General features: G+C 37.8%; 1 protein-coding gene across 2 annotated transcripts in view; it reads right to left on the bottom strand.

Annotated features, from left to right (window-relative positions):
* Positions 1-1,836: 1,836 nt before the first annotated feature.
* Entpd7 (ectonucleoside triphosphate diphosphohydrolase 7) overlaps positions 1,837-20,048 on the bottom strand; it is a 38,372-nt gene continuing 20,160 nt past the window's right edge. For both annotated transcript variants that reach the window (XM_015494627.2, XM_048807136.1), the window contains 8 exons: positions 19,436-19,539; positions 17,234-17,290; positions 14,366-14,499; positions 11,024-11,190; positions 8,575-8,899; positions 5,397-5,482; positions 4,168-4,329; positions 1,837-3,011 (listed from right to left, as the gene is read on the bottom strand). In XM_015494627.2, the coding sequence (XP_015350113.1) occupies positions 2,780-3,011; positions 4,168-4,329; positions 5,397-5,482; positions 8,575-8,899; positions 11,024-11,190; positions 14,366-14,499; positions 17,234-17,290; positions 19,436-19,539 (1,267 nt within the window). In that variant the 3' untranslated portion in view covers positions 1,837-2,779. The remainder of the gene's footprint in view (positions 3,012-4,167; positions 4,330-5,396; positions 5,483-8,574; positions 8,900-11,023; positions 11,191-14,365; positions 14,500-17,233; positions 17,291-19,435; positions 19,540-20,048) is intronic.

Genomic DNA, 20,048 nt, shown 5'->3' with positions numbered 1-20,048 from the left:
CTAAAACAGCTCAAGTTCATTGTTGCTATTACAAAGAGCAACTGTAAGATTCAAAGGAACCACTGGAATATGAAGTTTATGACACCTTAATTATCTTCACAAGGAAACCACTCAAACATGCAGAAGTACAAATAAGAATCCTGAAAGAGTGCAGGTTAAAAGAAGATAAAGGGTATGTATGGCAAGATCGACTTCTGCTCCTATAAGCAAGAATATTTCACTGTGAAGAAGCAGTATATAAGTAATTGGCCTTCAGCAAAGAATAAATGGCTTCTGTTTCTAGCTAATGGATTTCATTTAAAATCTACTAATTGGGAGCAATGGAAGAAGAATAGGAACCAATACCAAAAGCAAATACTCAGTTCTTCTGAAGTATAGTATAATAATTTTTCCTTCTTATTTTTGTACTATGGAATTTCAGGAAGTCTTACTCATGGTAATAAGGATAAGCCTAGATCTCATAATTTTAAAATAATAAACAGGCTATAACGCACTGAACAAAAACTAATAGAAATAAATTAAGAATAAGAAATATTTTTATATTCAAAAAAAGATAAATGTAGGTATCCTGAGATTCTCAACTATAAAAAGAATATAGTAATATCAATCTGTAAGGTTATGGTAATGATTAAAAAACATACATATGCTTAATAAATGGCAGCTGCTCATTTTTACAACCAGGATGAAGAATAATCTCACTATTAAGAGCTTTAAGGGCTTGGGAGGTGGCTCAAGCGGTAGTGCGCTCGCCTGGCATGTGTGCGGCCCGGGTTTGATCCTTAGCACCACATACAAACAAAGATGTTGTATCCGCTGATAACTAAAAAATAAATATTAAAAAAAAAAGAGCTTTAAAATTGGACTAGTCACTATGTTCCTGCTTCAACTTCAGTTTGAGCACACAAATATGATTACTGTTCAATCACATAGATTTTAAATATATCATTGACTAGATCTCCCAAGAAAACCAAAAGTAGTATTTGGAATCAAGGTGGAGTTACTGTTAACCTAAATAGGCACTGGCTAGCAAAAACATTTTGACATGATTTTTAAGGAGCATTCGTAAGGCAACGGCTCATTCACAGGGCATAAAAATAAGAAATAAAGAAAATCAAGGCAATTAAGAATTCTTAAAAATTAAAGGAAATTGCTGTGACATAAGCCCAAATGAAAGGAAAAAGATATTGTCAAAGGAAATGGTCTTTGCTAGATTCATGTTTATCTAATTAGAAAACAATTCAAGACTTACCACCCTTTCACCTACCAATCAATCATAGTATACTTATTTGTAGGAGAATCTTAATTTCATCTTCTCTGTTCTGTGAAGCACCTAATTCCTTACTACTCCTAGTAGGGAATTTAGTTTAAGAGATCCATTTCCATTCTTTAAAGTCAGAGACCATTTTTTTTTTCTCTTCATTTAATTCTAGAAATCAAAGGCAATGAAAAGAAAGTTTCTTTAACCCCAGGAGCATATTTGTGGACTAGACACTTAACAGCTAAATATAGAAGGTAAAGCATAAAGAAGACTCAGTGGGGAAAGGCAGGAGGTGATGAAAAAGAAATGTTCCTGCAACTGAAAGGCTAAACATGGAGGAGAAGCAAAACTCCTGAAGGATAGTGGATGGAAATGGAATTGTATGGCTTTCCCTCTCACTAATGGAAATTCTATTTGTGACTGAGCTACTCTTAACAGAGGTTCTGGAAGCTGCCATGTGGCTTCTGAGCAGATTAATCTATTTTTCCCAAAGTGTAGAATTTGCTTTGTTTCAGATATTCTGAGTCAGGAATTGGGAAAATTTCTATTTAAAAAAAAAAAAAAAAAAAAAAAACCAGTAAGAGCTTTGAGTTTATTGCCTTTGCCCACTCACATGATGACAACCTCAATACATTCCTTCCCAAACTAGATATTGATCTGAGTAATAAAATGAAGGAACTCTTGAATTCTCCCTATTCATAAAAATATACCTAGGGGACAATGACTCATGAAACCAATCAAATTCAGGTCCTCATACCCCACTAGTTTCTCCATCTTAGAAACACACTTAAGACTCAAAAAATAAAATTAATGCCCAAACAGCCTGTGAGGCACATAGACATGAGAAAAAAAAAAATTTCTATCCTGGTCAGACCAGCCATCAGATAAAATATTATAAAATCTTCAATGGGCCATCCATTTAGAAGAGGTTCCAACCCTTTAAAGTCATATTCTAACATCAGCAACATTGTCAGGAATCTTGGATCATATCCACAATGGCTTCTTTGTCAAGTAAGCAAGGAAGTTGTATCATTTTGGTTGCCTGGAAATTCATATCTGGTCCATTAAATTGCAGAGATCTTGGATCCATATTAAAGGTTGTGGATCTCCACATAAACAATATCTCTGTTACAGAGAAAGAAGGGGCTGCTGCACTTGCTAGAATGTCCCCAGCTTTGTATCAGATGCTCCAAGTTTGGTTTCAACCAGGCTTCCAGTGTGCCCAATGCCAAACTTCATGCTTTAGCAAGGGGAAAAATGGCTAGATCCAGGAACACACCAGACCTCTGAGAGCATGCTTGGTCCCCTTGTTAGCACCAATGTCTTGTCACTTAGTTCCTCACATACTAAATAACAACTTCTCTCTGAGACGAGGACCTGGGTACTAAGAAGGAATTAAAGTGGAAATTAAAGTAAAAATTCCAAGGTCAAAGCAGCATCTGAGACCAGTACAAAAAAAGTGAAGAAATTCAATGAGCAGCAACTCTGGGGTACTCAAGTTTCTCCAGTCCTGGTCCATCCTCATGGCCCCACCTGTACCCCAATCATCGGCACCACCTCTTCAATCCACAGCAAGTCCAATGGAGCTGAGGCTCGAGTTTGTCGGTGGTGAATTCGGCGGAGTCGTAGAAGGTACAGGATGATGGCCAGTAGCACCACCAAGATACAGGCAAAGAAGAGATAGTGATTATAGACAAAGGAGAGACGGAACCAGCTACCATGGGTTTGTCGGACACCTTCCTGCCGAAGATCCCTAAGGAAAGGTGGAAAAAACTGTTAGTTTCAAAGAAAAATGTTTGTTCTGATCTGAAGGTGTTACCCCATTTATTCAATCCACAGAAACATTCTAAGACAATCCAACCAAGGAACCAGAGTGTCTAGATCTTTTTTAAAAAAGTTGCTACATTTCCTTAGGAGCTAGCGTACCTAAAGAAAGCTGTTTCCTGACCATTATATTATAACCTGTGGGAAAAAAGAGATACGTAAACCAAAGTACAGTAGTCTAGTGGCCTGGCCAGAATAGAAGCCACTCTTTGGTCATTCAGATACTAGATCCACTTTTTGTTTTGTTTACCCTGTAGTGTTCTTCTGTTTATTTTGTTTTGTTTTGTCTTCTAATGTGAATCTCCAAACTGAAAGACTTCATATACAATATGGATATCTGCCTTTTATGGACAAATGAGACCAGGCAAATGCTCAGGTAGCAATTCTGCATGACAGTCACCAGCACTTTAGTTGGAGCACAACATCTGGTTCCCACAACCCCCATGCAACCCTCTTCCTTCAATTCTATTAACTGTCTGGTTCTTCATGGCATTGAATTTAGAGGAACAAGTACCAAAGATTAAGAATTTATCTGAAATAGTCCAAGGGAAAGAGTACCTAAAAATTGTCCGACATAAAGGCAAGGCACTGAAATGCCTGCCACAGCTTGAAGAAAATATACCTCTTAAAGACATAGCATGTCCTTTGTTCTAATTCTGAACCACAAAATATCCAAAAACACACTCTCTGGAGTGATTCTTACTCATTATGGAAGCTTGCTCTGGCCAGACAGCCTCCCCACCTTATCTAGTCACATGTTTTTCAAAGTAACTCGAGTAACATTCTGGTTCATCAGTGAGCATCTTAGAAATGGTTAGTAAGAGCTCAATCCTAAAGACTGATTTGTTGTTGGTGAACTAATAAAGGTGACTTTCTGAAATGGCAAAGATAGGAACGGACTGTAGCCCAATAATTTCCAATCTTCTTTCTGTTTCAAATGCCTGATTAGAATAAGGAAGTGGGGGGGGGGTATAGTTTTGGGGATGTGAAAGTTGGGGGGAGGGTCACTGAAGAAATTTTTTATCCTAAGCCAACAACAAACATTGTCTCTAAGCTCAAGGTACCAGCTTGGTTGGTCTCTTTACCTGAGTGGTAAGAATCGAGTTTTATACAGAATGGCTCCCAGCGTCCACTGAACCTCTCGGTCATACACCAGCTGGGCTGTCCGCAGGTTTGAGTAGTCATAGGGAAAGTGGAATCCTTCATGCAGGACTTGGTACATCCAAGCTGACTTAAAACACTGATATCTGAGTTGTGATAAAAAACATTAAATAAATAAATAAAAAGAATTCTAACGCTTTCCTTTACGATAAGCCATGTATGCCCACTGGATGTCAACAGATCTACCTCTCCCAGATTCACCTTCCTCACCTCTAGGTGAATCCAAATTCTAATTTATCTTACTACAAATGATGCTGTGGCTGGGTTTCTCTTTGTTTGTCTTCCTACCTTTCCTCCTTCCTTTCTACCTTCTTTCCTTCCTCCCTTCCTTCCCACCTTCATTTTTTCTTTCCTTCCATTCCCATCTTCAGAGAAGATGTTGAAATATCTACAAATGTAACTGTATGCTCTCTAAGATTTGCTTCAAGATAATTCAGTTGTAAGAAGCAGGTAGAGGAAGGAAGACAACATTGGCCAGGAGTTAATAACTGTTAGTAAAGAAGTGGGATGATAGGTGATGGGAATTCATTATACTATTCTATTTTTGTTTGCATTTAAAAGTTTTGAACATTTATAAAATGGGAATACCAATGAGTCAAATTGGCACAATGCCAAGAGTTATTAAAGCTGGGTGAAAGTTACATGTTACTATTCTAATTTTCTGCATGTTTGATAGTTTCTATGATAAAATGTTTAGAATAAAAAGAACTACCCTTTTGATATCAAATCACTTGGAGAAAACTCTCTTTATTTTTTACTTTTACTAACTTAGCTATCAATTAATTTATTTAGCAGAACTGTGCATTAAACTGAGGGGTTCTCTACCACTGAGCTACTTCTCCATCCCTTTTTCTTTTTTATGTTGAGGGGCTCACTAATTTGCTGAGGCTGGCCTTGAACTTAAAATTCTCCTGCTTTCATCTCCCAAGTTGCTGGGATTATAGACATGCACCACTACACACTGACAGAACTCTATTTAGTAACCCCTGGTTGCCTTTGGCTTTGCCCTAAAACCTCAGAAAATCAAAATCTGAAATAATCAAATTCTCCTTCAACATAAAATCCAATCTATACTATTGTTTGATGGCTCTCCATTATAATCTGCCATCCATATTCTAAGGCCATATCTAAGATGAAATAAAAAATTACTTACTTGAGTCGATGCTCATCTGCATGTGAAGAAAAGAGGCCATTCTTGAACCTCTGAGTTAGTACTGACCAAGCCATGCCACAGTAATCCTGGAACAACCACAGAGAAACAGTACAGCATGAAATAGGAGGCAGACTCCCTAATGTCCCCAGGCACCATTGCTCTACTCCTGGAGTTACCTGTGAGCTACTAGCTGACCCAAGAAATGGCATATTCATTCACTGAACACTGTGCCAAACCTCTCTTTATTCCCATTGCCTCCAAGTCTAGTATAAAAACAGTTTGAGCTGGATCCTGAGTCTCTTAGGCTTCATAGAGAGTTAAGGTTAGGAGAAGGAAGAGCAACATCAAAAGCCAAAGGGAGCTTCACTCTACTCTGCAGAGTTGACATGAGGAAGGAAGACAGCTGGAGCAGAATGGTCAGAAACTTATCACTGGCCTGCCTCCACGTTGTGATTCTCACCAAAAGAATTATTTCTTTTGGTTTGTTCAGGGAACAAACATTTGCTGAATGTCCACTCTGTGTTATGTGCTATCCTAGGTGCCAAGGGATTGAGCAGTGAAAAAAAAGAATTCCTGTCCTCATGAAGCTTACCTTTTAATAGTAAGAGAAAAAAAAAACAAACATAAATATATACATGCATGCATACATACAGTATGTAAGATGACATAAATGCTCAGGGGACAAACAAAGCGGGAAAGGGCAGAGAGTCATATGGGAAGAGTTGTAATTTTGGAAAGGGTGGCCAGGAAATTTGGGACTATAACATCTAAGTCAGAGTAAAAAATGTCAAGGAAAAAAACAAATAACCCAATCAATAAATGGGCCAAGGAACTAACAGACATTTCTCAGAAGATGATACATAATCAATCAACAAATATATGAAAAAATGTTCAGCATCTTTAGCAATTAGAGAAATGCAAATAAATACAGAGTTACTCTAAGATTTCATCTCACTCCAGTCAGAATGGCAGCTATTAAGAATACAAACAAGCATAAGTGTTGGCGAGGATGTGGGGGAAAGGGCACACTCATGCATTGCTGGTGGGACTGTAAATTGGTGCAGCCAATATGGAAAGCAGTATGAGATTCCTTGGAAAACTGGGAATGGAACCACCATTCGGTCTATACCCAAAGAACTTAAAAACAGCATACTACAGGGACACAGCCACATCAATGTTTATAGTAGCACAATTCACAATAGCTAAATTGTGAAAGCAACCTAAATGCCCTTCAGTAGATGAATGGATAAATATGTGGTATATATACACAATGGAATATTATTCAGCATTAAAAGAGAATAAAATCATGGCATTTACAGGTAAATGGATGGAGCTGGAGAATATAATGCTAAGTGAAGTAAGCCAATCCCCAAAAAACAAATGCTGAATGTTTTCTCTGATATAAGGTTGTTGATTCATGTTGGGATTGTGGGGAGCACTGAAGGATTAGACAAACAGTAGATAGGGCAAAGGGGTGGGAGGGGAAGGGAAGGGGAATGGGAGTAGGAAAGATAAAGGAATAAGATGGACATTATTACCCTAAATACATGTATGAAGAAACGAATGGTGTGACTCTACTTTGTGTACAACCTGAGATATGAAAAATTGTGCTCTATATGTGTAATATGAATTGTAATGCATTCTGCTGTCATATATAACAAATTAGAATAAATAAATTTTTTAAATGTCAAGGAAGCAAAATCTTCCCTTTTACCTTGGGAAGGTAACTTATTGACATTAGCAACTTGGGTAAGCAATGACTTGAGCCCTATGGTGTTCAAGAGAATAGGATTTGAAGAAGTTTTGAGATAAGAGAAAGACTTAGGTCATGGACAATCCGGGACTCTTTAGCTCTGGAAAGGGAAGGTAAAAGAGTGTGGTCCCAGGGTCTAGAAAGGAAACAGAAATACAAACCAAGTGTTCCACAATATTCCTTGGGAACTATCTTTTGGGATATAATAGCACAGATACTGCAGATATTATTATTTTGGAAGTCTTTTACCAAGACAATCCTTGAGAATTTTAAGAAAGCAGAAAGAATACAATGTACAAGATGGATTCTTCTCATATATTTCTCTGACAACAGAGATAAAGCAGAGTTGTACAAAAATCAAAGATAGGATTCTACTAGTTTGGATGTAGAATGTCTCCCAAAGGTCTGTATGTTAAAGGCTTGGCCCTCAGGGTGGCACTTTTGGGAGGTGTTGGAATCTTTAAGAGGTGTGGCCGAGTGGAGGTCTTTATATCACTGGAGGAATGTCCTTAAAGGAGACTGTGGGACCCTGGCTCCCTTCTTGCTCTCTCTGCTCCCTGGCTCATGATGCAAACAGTTCTACTCCTTCACATGTTCCTTCCATGATGTGTGATCTCACCCCAGGCTCAAAGCAAAGTGGCCAGTTGATCTTGGTCTGGAACTTAGAAAACTGAGCCAAAACAAACCTGTTCTCTTTATAAATTATCTCAGGTAGTTAGTTATAGTGAAGTTCACTAACAAAGACTCTAAACTAAGGCAGCGACCTACAGAAAGTTGGCTAAACTTTTACCTACCCACGTATCTAATGATTTAAGCCTATAAGATGCTTAAATCCTATATATGTGCATTTAAAATCTGAATAATACTTCTATCATCATTGCTTTTCACATCTTTCTAATAGTCTCTAAGTGACCCCATACCAATCTGTCCTCTTAATAATTCCAACCAAGAAAAAGAAAATGGACCTGCCCTGGATCCAGTATGACGTCATCTCCGAAAGCACATTATATCTGAGACACTCAGCAAAGGGAAAAATAAATACAATGACACTTTCTGGTCACAGGCATTAACAAGACCATTAGAAAGTTGGAAGAAAAATCATTAGCAATCACAACAATTTTATATCTGGCTGATAAAATGTCCATGGAAACTTAAACTCAACTAATTAATTAATTAATTTTGCAGTGTTGCAGACTGAACGCAAGGCCTTCTGTATGCTAGACAAGTATTAGAAGGCTATTTAGCATAGCAGGTCCTTAACTTCTCTGAGTCTATCTTTTCCTCTAAAACAAGGGCTCATGGGGCCCCACCTAAGAATCAAATAAGTTTTCGCATACAAAGCCCTTTGCACAGCGCTTGGCACAAAGTTAGACGCCCAATGCATGGCTGCTGCCAACATGAGTCATTTTATCATTAATGATCTACCTGAGCAGCCTTGGCAAATGTTGGCCCATGGTAGCGCCCACCAATGCGCAACACATCCTCTGTACAGTAAAAAAATTCGGAGAAGCCGTAGAACTCGCTGTTGTTGAAATCAATTGGTGACTGGTAAATGCCATTCAGGGAGGCTTTGCTGGTGTTGGAGCGAGCCAGCAGCGGGCTCAGCATGGCCCCACAAGTGGCCCAGTCCCCTTTTCCTCGGATGTGTAGGACCTGGTTATTTCTTTCCACCACGTCAGTGAGTCCCACAGGCAGGCAGGGATCCAGAAATGGATTGTCAGGACTTAGGCCCGTCTTCTGGCCGAGCAGCCTGTCCACATGACAAAAACAAAGCATGAGACTGCTGAGCTCAAACACTCTAAGAAACAACACTCATCACGTACATCTCAGGACTGTTTTTCATGCCATCCCTAGAAATAAGGATGCAGTGGACTATTACCATGCAGGAACATCATATGTAAATTTAATATAAACAAATTAAATTCAGAAAAAGAAGGAGGAAAAATATGCCAGTGATCAATTTTAGTCAAGCCTGTCATCAGCATGTCTCATTCCCAGTGTACAGAAAAACTGGAGATAGGAATCTGCTGTCCTCCATCTGGACTTCATTTCCACATGCCTCCCCCAAATACAAGATCTTTCCATGCTGAGTGTGGTTCTCATGTTTAAAAATACAACTGCAAGGGGGCAAAGTGGGAAGGGCTGGGGGAGGGTTTCTGAGGAGAGGACCACAGCAGTGGGATCATGACAATGCCTGGCTTGGAATGAGCAGTGCTGGAACAGAACAGACAGAACACCAGCTCCGGAGAGCAACCTGCAGGTCTGGGAGCCTCTGTGTGAACAGTGGAGGGACAGGATTTGATTCCCTCCATAACCATCACATGGTTCTAGTTCTTTGGTCTATGCTTATCTAGTAACTGTATTATCAATTACTATAGAGATTAACAGGCAGAGCAGTCCAAGGATAGAAATTTCTTGGAGACCAAATAAATTTTCCCAGTGTAGTTAATTTTTCATTAGTTCCTAAAAAGGCAGATGTGAAAGAATGAGTTTCCTGGAATGAAGATGCACCCACAAGTATAAAGATTGAAGGAGAGACTGGGAAGGCGGCAACATAACAGAATACTTAGGAACATACGGAATTTATTTTAAGACATGTCACCAACTGAAGTAAAACTCAGAAAATTTTTATTCAGAAGACAGAACCATTAAGTTTCACCATCCCAGGAGGCATAGGTTTCTCTAGTAGATTGGCAGCCACAACAATATATACCTTTTACTCCTCAATCTCACATGACTTAAGACACTTGACCAGAAAATAACAATGCATGAGAAGAAGAAGAGGCAGGCTGGCAAGAAGTTCTGAGGCAGCAGAGAACAGCAAACAGGAAAAAAGAACAACAAAGCGGGGGATGGGGGCACAGTGACTACTGAAGTAGGAACAAATCAAAATGGGTATGAAACCTTCATAACAAATATTCTTGAAATGTGATAGTGCCCAGAGGAGCAATCAGCACCACAACCTAAGCAACACCTGTGTGGACCTAAGAGCACATTCAGAACAAAACACACTGCTCGATGTGACTGCAGTCATCAATCATCCTGGGCACCCCAAACTCTTGCTGACTGAAACGTAGAAAATTTAGAAAGACTTAGGAGACAATATTTTCTTCAACATAATCTAAATATAAGATAATTGGTTGTTATGGATAAATTATTACAAATGGGATACTACAGTAGTTTTTCAAGCTAGTTTTTCTAGCTACATAAATGAGTGTAAATAATTTTATGGTGGAAAAGAACTCTGCTGTATGCTTTCCTTCAATATGCATAATAATAAATAATTTTTAAATACTCCAAACAATCACTTCATAATTGTTTATTATGGTCTAATTGGTTCATCTGGTACTCAAAAGTAAGAACTGGTGATCTGTCCAATGCTGGAAGAAAAACTGGCTATTTGGGGACTTACCAAGAAATCATTTTAAAAGTTAACTGTAATTATATATGCTTTTTACATTTTGTTCACACTACAAACCTGACTCTCATATGAGATGACTTACTCCACTGTAAGTCAACAATCATGTTTTGAGCACCAGCATGTAAAAAGAACTGCTGGGAGGTACATTATACTACACATCTTAAATTAGACCTTTATTAGCCTCACTTATCCCATGATACCATGTCTGGATGTAGAACACAGCAAGAAACCATAACAAGCTATTGTACCTTTTTATGAGTTCTAATAACAAAGAACACAGTGCACCCTGGAACAGGCCAGGTGGGGCTGCTGATAAAAGGTGTCTTAGTGAGAGATCTAGCTCACTGGCAGGTATGATTGGAAAGGAGAAAAAAGAAAGGATGTGAATATTCTTCCTGATATTTTTGGCCTGATGACATTGTTTTAGAAACTTGGATCTCATGTCCAGTGTACCTGTTTTTGCTAAGAGTTTCATTCAGCACAAGGTCTTCATAGCGCTGCCGGGCAAAGTTGCCTCCAAAACCCAGAAAGGTTGTGACATAAACCCTATACACATGTTCGGTGTGTTGCACATCACAGCCCAGGTTAAACTCAGCCAGCAGAATCTTGGCAGCTTCTTCCTATAATACAATGTTCAAAGAAAAAAGGGAATTTTAGTTTTCATTGCTTTCTAATTTAGACAAAGACATAAAATGATAAGACTGCACCAAAAAGTACAAATTAGAGGCCAAGTTGGAGACTAAACACCAAATTTAGAGATTAAAACACTATCTGCAGTATAGGAGGTAGAATTATTACAGTGGATGTCATTTTCTGATATGTACTTTGTATTTTCTAATTCTCCACAATGGCAATGGGCTATTTTCATAATAAGAAAAAATCCTTTAATAAAAAAGGAATTTAGAGAATCATCATGAGATTTATTCTATGGTCTTTTCTAAACTATTCAAGAAGAACTAATATTCTTTGTGACAAGTTTGGGCACTGGAAAATTTCAATCTTATTTTACCTCCAAAGAAAAAGAGTACTCTTCTTCCTCTCCCTCTCCACTCCCCTCTCTCAACCTCAAGTGCAGAGGTTAACTTAATCACATACCTCAGCAGATGGCACATTATCATGGCAAAGCCTCTCTTCTGCTTTATTTGGTCCCATTTATGCTCATATCCATTCCTATTCCTACTCCCTGTAATAGGCAACCATTCAAATGTGCTTAATGTGTAATTTTTGTTTGTGTATTATTGAAAAATGGAGATTACTGATTCTGATTGTATTTTATTGTGAAAATGCTACTACACCCAGCAATTCTGCTCCTAAATATATACTGAAGTGATCTGAAAAGTATGTCTTCATAAAAATGTGTACATAAATGTTCACAGCAGTATTACTGATAATAACCAAAAAGTGGAAGCAACTCAATGTCCACCAGCTGATGAATGGATAAACAAACCACGGCATGAGTGTACAACAGAATGTTATTCAGCCACATAAAGCAATGAAGCACTGACACATGCACAACATAGATGAACCTTGGAAACATTCTGCTAAGTAAGAAGCAGACCCAAACGGCCATAGTGTGTGATATTATTTATATGAAAGACCCAGAATAGGCAGATCCACAGGACACAGGAAGTAGACTAGTGGTTGTTGGAGATAGGGAATAGGGAGAATGGAAAATGAGTGCTAAGGAATATGGGGTTTCTTTGTGGAATCCAAAATGATGATTGAACAACTTTGTGAATGTGAATAACTTTGTGAATTGAACTGTTATAGTTTGGATCTGAAATGTCCCCCAAAATCTCTTGTGCTTTTTCCTTCCTTTTTAAGCACTACGATCCATCTTTAAGAGCCATTATATTTCTATGCATACATCTAATTCATTGCTTGCTATACTTTATGTACTAGTATTACTTTCTAAACATGCACAAGAAAAGCCATTTGTTTAAGACTTTGTTTCAGTGCCACTTGTTACCTGTTCCTTAAATCAGAACAATGTATTCATTTTACCTATAGAATACATACTAACAAATACAGACTAAACAGTTTCTTAACCAAGTTAGTTCCCCAATCTCCAACCCTAGCAAAGAATATCTCTGTGGACTCACATTTCCAATAGTCCTATGGAAATTCTGACATGCATGTTTCTTGTATATCTCACACTCAACACACCCAGAAATAAACTCATTGGTCTTAGTACCAAATAGCTAGAAGACCAGACAGATGCTCTCACCCACACCTCTCCTGATTTTACTGTTAGTTCAGCATCGACCCTGCCCTTTCCACATGTGCCTTCTCTCAGTAGTGGAGTTCCTCAGCCTTATAGTTATTTATCTAGGACTCTCAGCATCGCTGGCCTCCTTTAGTCACACACCACCACAACCCGTCACCCAATTACACTAGTTTTTCACTCCTTGAAATCCGTCTCCTCCCTTCCATTTCTACTTATACTGCTTAGTTCAACCACTTACCACTTCGCACTTAAGGGTCCCTGACCTACATTTCTTTCTCCTACTCACACCAAAATTATTTTCCTAAAAATCAGATCAGATCAGTCAACATGGTTGCAAAACTCAGAGCTCAGATGAACCCCCAGAATTTGTTTCATGATGAAACAGGCCTATATGACTGCTCTATTCAAAAGTTTTGCTAGTTCCCCACTATCTACAGAAATAAAAACCAAGTCCCTAGGATGACACCCAAGACTCCTCATGGTATAATCCATCTTATCTTCCCATTATCACACCTGAAATCCCATGCTGCAGCAGGCTAGTCACCAATACCTGGACATTCTGGTTCTTTGCTGCCTTGTCTGCCTTTGTACATACTGTTCTATCCATGCAGATGGCTTTCCCTCAACCTCCATTATGCAAAAGACTACTATCATGCTATACCCATCCCTCACCTTTCATATGGCCAACATGGCTCCATTCAAGCCTTGAAAATGGGGCTGACCCTGCCAGTCCCCATATGGCCACAGCTCTGTTTAAACCAGCGGGTCTCAACCAGGGGTAATTTCCACTTCACCCTCTCAAGTAGACATGTGGCAATGTTAGGAGACACTTCTGACTGTCACAACTGAAGGAGCAAGGGTTGTTACTGGCATTTGGTAGAGGCCATGAATGCTGTAAACATTCTAGGATACACAGCCACCCACAACAAAGAATTATCAGCCCTAAATGTTAATAGTGTCATGGATGAGAAGTCCTGGTTTGGCTGAGATCATTGGTTGTCTCCAATGACAAATTCAAAGTTTTAGAGGGAAGTATAACAAAGATATCCTATTTCTTACACATAATAGATGCTCAAAAAGAGAAACTGTGTTCTCTTTTCTATGATGAAACATCTCCCCAAAATACATTCTCTGCATTCTAAATTGGGTAAGGAATAAAAAAGGAAAGGAATAGAATCATTAATAAGAAGAAAGGAGACAGCATTTACTGAACAACAGACACGTATCAAATATTGTCTCTAGGATTTACATGCATTGTATTTACTCCTCAGGCAGCCTTGGAAGATGCTTAATGGTAACTGCTAAAATGTATCAAACACTTATCATAAGCTGGGCAGTTTGCTAAGTGCTTCACACATTCTTACAACTTTATGAGGGAGATACTATTTTCACGCCTTCTTATACATGAGGACACTGAGGCTCAGGGAGGTAACTTACTCAAGATAACCGAGCTAGCAAGTATCTGAACAAGTATTTGGACCCAGGCAGGTTGGCTTAAGTCCAAAGACAGTGTTCTTCATTTTCAAATATTGGCATTTCTAATTGAATTTCCATTAAATGCAAAATACCTGTTTTGGAGGAAGGACAGAGGTTGAGGTAGGAACTTCATAAGCAATTTGAAGAGAGGCTCCTCCCATATCTAGTATCCCTACAGTCCTTCTGCGTCCTACTGCTGATTCCTGGGAAGCATCAGCATCTAATTCTGAAATAATAAGAGAACAGTTACAAAAACCCAAACTTAAGTTGAAAAGGAAGAGAACCCCTCAACATAGCATTCACTTAAAAATTTTAAAGCAAACTAAAATAAATTAATCTATCAACTACATATTACAAGAGAAGAGATATTTCAAGTGACTTAAACATATTTGGACTATTTTTAACATAGTGGATTATACCCTAAAAACAAGACATAAACATCTTTAACTGCATTCTAGTAGTCCTACTGATAATAATATTATTGGTATTATTATTTGAAAACTATTAAATCCATATTATAGAATAAAGCAATATGTTACTATCTTCAGGGACAAAAATTTAGCATATGAGAAAAAAGAATACAAAGAAATTAAATACATTAAATATTTATTTTAAGTATAAAATCAAATGAAATAACCTTATAATTTTAAATATGAGTTGGAAATATCACTATGAATTCATGATTTATTTTTCTCTTTCTTAAAAAAATAGGTATTTCCTACCTCTATTCACTGAAAAGTTTATAAGTAATGATTAACCAAGAGCAATAAGCACTTTTGGTATCTAAACCAAAATCTTCAAATATTATTTTCTATCTAAAAGAAACCAGATTTCCTCAAAAAATTGCCAATGCCAGATCTAGGGTAGAAAGTTTACAAAACAAGCATGGAAGGCTTGTTAGTAAGGGAAATAGTAGAGTGTTGGGATCATGTTAAAAGGATACAGGAGGTTGGGGATCTAGCTCAGGGGTACAGGCAAGTGCTGGCATAGGCAGGGTCCTAGGTTCAATCCCTGACACCAAAAAAAAAAAAAAAAAGGAGATACGGGAACCTGGGTGCAGCAGTGCACAACTGTAACTGTAATCAGTGACAATGGAAGTTGAAACAGGAGGATCACAAGTCCAAGGTCAGCCTCGGCAATTTAGCAAGACTCTCAAAATTTAAAAAAAAAAAAAAAAAATTATAAAGGGTTGGGGATGGAACTCCATGGTAGATTGACCCTGGGTTTAATCCCTAGTAACTAACACACACACACACACACACACACACAACACACACCCCGTACAGAAGCCAACCTAAAGATGCTTTTAAAGAGAACAATGACATGACAGGCTCTCTTTCTTCATGTATTTATTTTGGTGGTGCTGGGGACTGAACCCAGGGCCTCACATGGACTTCCATCACTGACCCACCACACTTCCAGATCTGAGGTGATGGGCTCTAATGCATCAGATAAATAAGCAATGGATACAATTGGCTACAACAATCATTAGGTGAAAGGCAGACGATGAATTTCTATAACAGATCAGGCTGACAATCTCATCAGTCTGAATGAGACAAATGGTGGAAGAACCAGACATGATGAAATTCCTGATGTGATGTTGTAGGAAGCACAGCACCATCATTGATTTTTTTTTTTCTCTGATTTATTCTTAGTCTAATCAAGCTTCTGTAACTAACCACCAATAGACAGGATAGACATGGCAGGGGTGAGAAACATTTCACAAAGATGCAGTTAACCAATCCAGACGTGGAAATTCATTCCATCAAATGACCCAATTTTGTTTTGTTTTGTTTTGTTTTTAATGAATGGTTTGCAAAAAGGTGGAGGAGTGGATGGTAAGGTTAATTGTTACAGATTAAAAGAGACTACAGAAGCATATTAATCAAATGCAATATTTGACCCTTGATCGGATTCTGATTTAAGAGGTCAAATTACAAATAAACATTCTTGAGAAAATCAGTAAAATCTACCTGGGTATTAGATGGATACTGCACCCTATCAGGAATTGTTACTTCTGTTATGTTTTAAAATGGCATTGTGGATATGTGTTTTTGTTTTGTTTTGAAACTTTTTCTGTTAGACATACTGACATGTGAAGACAAAATGATATGGCTAGGGTTTGCTTTTAAAAACACAATGAGGGGGCTGGGGTTGTATCTCAGTGGTAGAGCGCTCGCCTAGCATGTGTGAGGCACTGGGTTCGATCTTCAGCACCACATAAAAATAAATAAATAAAATAAAGTAATTGTAGCCATCTACAACTAAAGATTTTTAACAATGGTGAAAAGCCTTCTTTTTTTAAAAAACTTTTTTTTTTTAGATTATTTTTTTTTTTTGAGAGAGAGAATTTTAATATTTATTTTTTAGTTTTCGGCAGACACAACATCTTTGTATGTGGTGCTGAGGATGGAACCCGGGCCGCACGCATGCCAGGCGAGTGCTCTACCACTTAAGCCACATCCCCAGCCCAAGAAAAATATTTTTTAAAAAATGAGGGAGAAAATGTGTTATGTGGAGGAAGAATGGAAACAACAAACAATAAAATTTTAGTAACTACTGTCTAGGTAATGGGTCCATGGAAGTTCATTTTATCATTCACTCTCCTTTTTATGAATATTTAAAACTTTTTATATTAAAAACATTTTACAGGGGCTGTGGTTGTGGTTCAGTGGTAGAGCACTTGCTTCGAATGTATGAAGCACTGGGTTTGATCCTCAGCATCACATAAAAATAAACAAATAAAATAAAGGTATTGTATCCATCTACAACTAAAAAATTTTTTTAAACATTTCACATTAAAAAGAAATAAAAGAAGGAAAATTAGGACTGGAAAAGAAAGCACCCTAAGTTTTAAAAAAGAAACACAACTGAAAATTAGTACTTACAAACAACTGACAGATTATGACTTAAAACCTTCAGCCCTTAATGAATTATGCTAAGAAGAGAATTTTACTCACCATCCTCATGGTCAAATCTTCCCAAAACAAAGTTGATTCCAATCCATGCATAAACCCCTACGTAAAAAATACAAAAACTTAATTCTCTACTGCTACATCATGTATACACCTCTCCTTAGGGCAGCTCTTTCCCCATTTTCTTAGGAAAAAAAGTAATCACAGTATTTAATTCCATATTCTCAGTGCATGAATCTTAAACCTTTTGCTTTGTGATTTCCCCCCTTTTTAAAGTATCTGTCTCTTCCAAATTCCTATAATTAATAAGAATTAACTATAAAAATAAGTGTTGCAAATGTAAATCCTGGAGTTCTGAATCTGGGCAAGATGGAGTAAGCACACTTCATCCTATCTCTCCACTGGATGCAAATATACACTCTGGATGGAGACGATGGAGCAGCTTTTTGAGAACTCTGAAGGTAAAAGATAGTGGGTACAATGAGAAACAGACCAGAATTTAAAGTACCCCAAACCAGTAGTGGGTCTCCCATTTTTTTTCTCCTTAGATATTGCTTGACCTGGACTCAAAAGCAGCTTGAAACATGAAAGTATGTACCAGGTGTGGACAAAAAGAACTTTAAAAAGCAGAAAAGGGGATTCCATAGGTTCAGAGAGAGTAGGGAAAATCTGTTTCTTTTTTTTTCTTTTACTGTGTTTCCTCCTAACTCAGGCAATCCTGCAACAATAGAGGTGCACACATATGAAACAAATTCAAATTCATATTGCTTATTTTTCTCTCTGTGTCCTCCCATCACTTTGCCCTGGAAGCACATGCAATCACAGGAAGTGCTTCACATAGTGGACAAATTAAAAGCCTGATTTTCTGACAGAGGATCATGAAAATGAGCTCCAAGGAAGCATAAAGTGTCAGGGACATCGTGAGACTAGCAAGTAAAGTTGTGTATGAAATCCTGGGCTCCCCTACAAGGTACATGTGCATGAATCTGACCCTAAACAATACACCAAAGGCTTTCAGAACTGAACCACAGGATAGGCCACTGCGCTAGACTGCTGCTGGCTGACACACATGGGACAAATCCAAATAGCAGTGTCAAAGCTCTGAATATTGAACTAATTGGGTCACAGCCCATAGAAGGTAAAAAAGAATTTGAGCTTGAACTTACCAAGTTGACTGCCTACTAAAATTAAAAAAAAAAAAAAAAATGTTTTCATTAGGATTTAAACAGGACTCAGAGTCTCATAATATTCAAAATGCCCAAAATACAATAAAAAATAAGTTGGCATAAAAAGACCCAAGAGGGCTGGGGTTGTAGTTCCGTGGTCGAGCGCTTTCCTCACATGCGTGAGGCGCTGGGTTCGATCCTAAGTACCACATACAAATAAGTAAATAAAATAAAGATATTGTGTCCATCTACAACTAAAAAAAAAAAATTAAAAAAAAAATCCAAAAAAGTCTCAACTCATAAGGGAAAGAAAAGTTCAAAGATGCCAACCCTGACATGACATGTGCACTGGAATTATCAGCCAAAAGCATTAAGGCAGCTAGATAAACAAGAAATATGAGTAGTCTTACAATGAAGAGAAAGACAGAATGTCTCAGAAAATAATCGAATATTAAGAAGAAAATGTAAATTTTAGGATTGTAAAATGCCAACTCTGAAATTTAAAAAGGAAAATCTTTTCCCTCCTCCTTGTTAAGAAATGAAGACAATTCATCATACTGCCCATATCTGGACAATTTTGCCCCAAAGTACAAACCAAATAACATAAGTATATAGGGTAGTATAAAAATTGCACAGTAACTTCAAATAAGGGAAAGTCTATAACAAAACAAAAGTAATTCATCCTGATCTTTCTCTGAAATTAAAATCCTCCTTTACTTTAGTCTAACAATTTGCTTTCCATCTGAATTTGGAAAACTCAATACAACTCCCAGAACTATATATGTTTTCACAAGTACAGTTAGTTAACCAAAGATTCATTTGGAATTATCATTAAATACTAATAAAGTCTAAACACAGTGCTTAGTACTAAATTAAAACCAGATATAAAGCTATGATTTTGAGAAACAGCGGTCTAAAACAGATACTGATGCAGAATATAAAATAAACTGTATAGCACAATAAGAAAATTCTTGACAGGAAGATAAAAATCAGATATATAAAGCAGTCCTAAACACCATCAGGAGAGCCTCGGCTATGAGTGGCTGAGAAGTGATGCAGCTGTACTCCTTCAGGACCGTACCTTCCTGTTTCCCAGAGATCACTTCCGCCTGAGACTGCGAAAAGAGGAAGTCAAACTCCAGTGGTAAATCTTTCACTAGGTCAGCCAAGATAGCCAACTGCTTCCTGCAAAAAAGAACAAAAATCCAAAAGTTAATCATTAATTCTCTTCTCATGAGGCTGAGGTAGGAGGATCACTTTAAGATTTCTGAGCCCAGGAGTTTGGGGTCAAGCCTGGGCAACATGAGAAGATTTCATCTCTTAAAGAAAAAAGCAAAACAATAAAATCTCTCTTCTCACACATTGCCTCAACTTGTCCTTCTACTTAGTCTTGTATGATGTCGCTGTTCACCCATCTCATCCATAGCCCTGCTTCTTTTTGGTACCTCCTTGATTTCAAAAGTTTAAACTGCATCCTAAGTTAGCCCTCACAATAAAGGCAATATAGAAATAGTAATACCTTCTCCTTATTTAACATTACATATAACATTAAATGGTGCTAAAAGATGAGACTATGGATCTCTGCCCTGGAGAGGGTGAGTATGAATAAGCTATAGGAAACTGTGGCAGTTTCATGTGGAACCAACTTAGATGCCTGCCAGTAGATGCATGAAGAAAGAAAATGTGGTATTTAT

The sequence above is a fragment of the Marmota marmota genome, unplaced genomic scaffold, assembly GCF_001458135.2.
Source record: "Marmota marmota marmota unplaced genomic scaffold, marMar, whole genome shotgun sequence".
Classification (NCBI taxonomy): domain Eukaryota; kingdom Metazoa; phylum Chordata; class Mammalia; order Rodentia; family Sciuridae; genus Marmota; species Marmota marmota.
The sequence above is the reverse complement of the archived record's forward strand: the minus strand, read 5'-3'. Positions and strand labels throughout refer to the sequence as shown.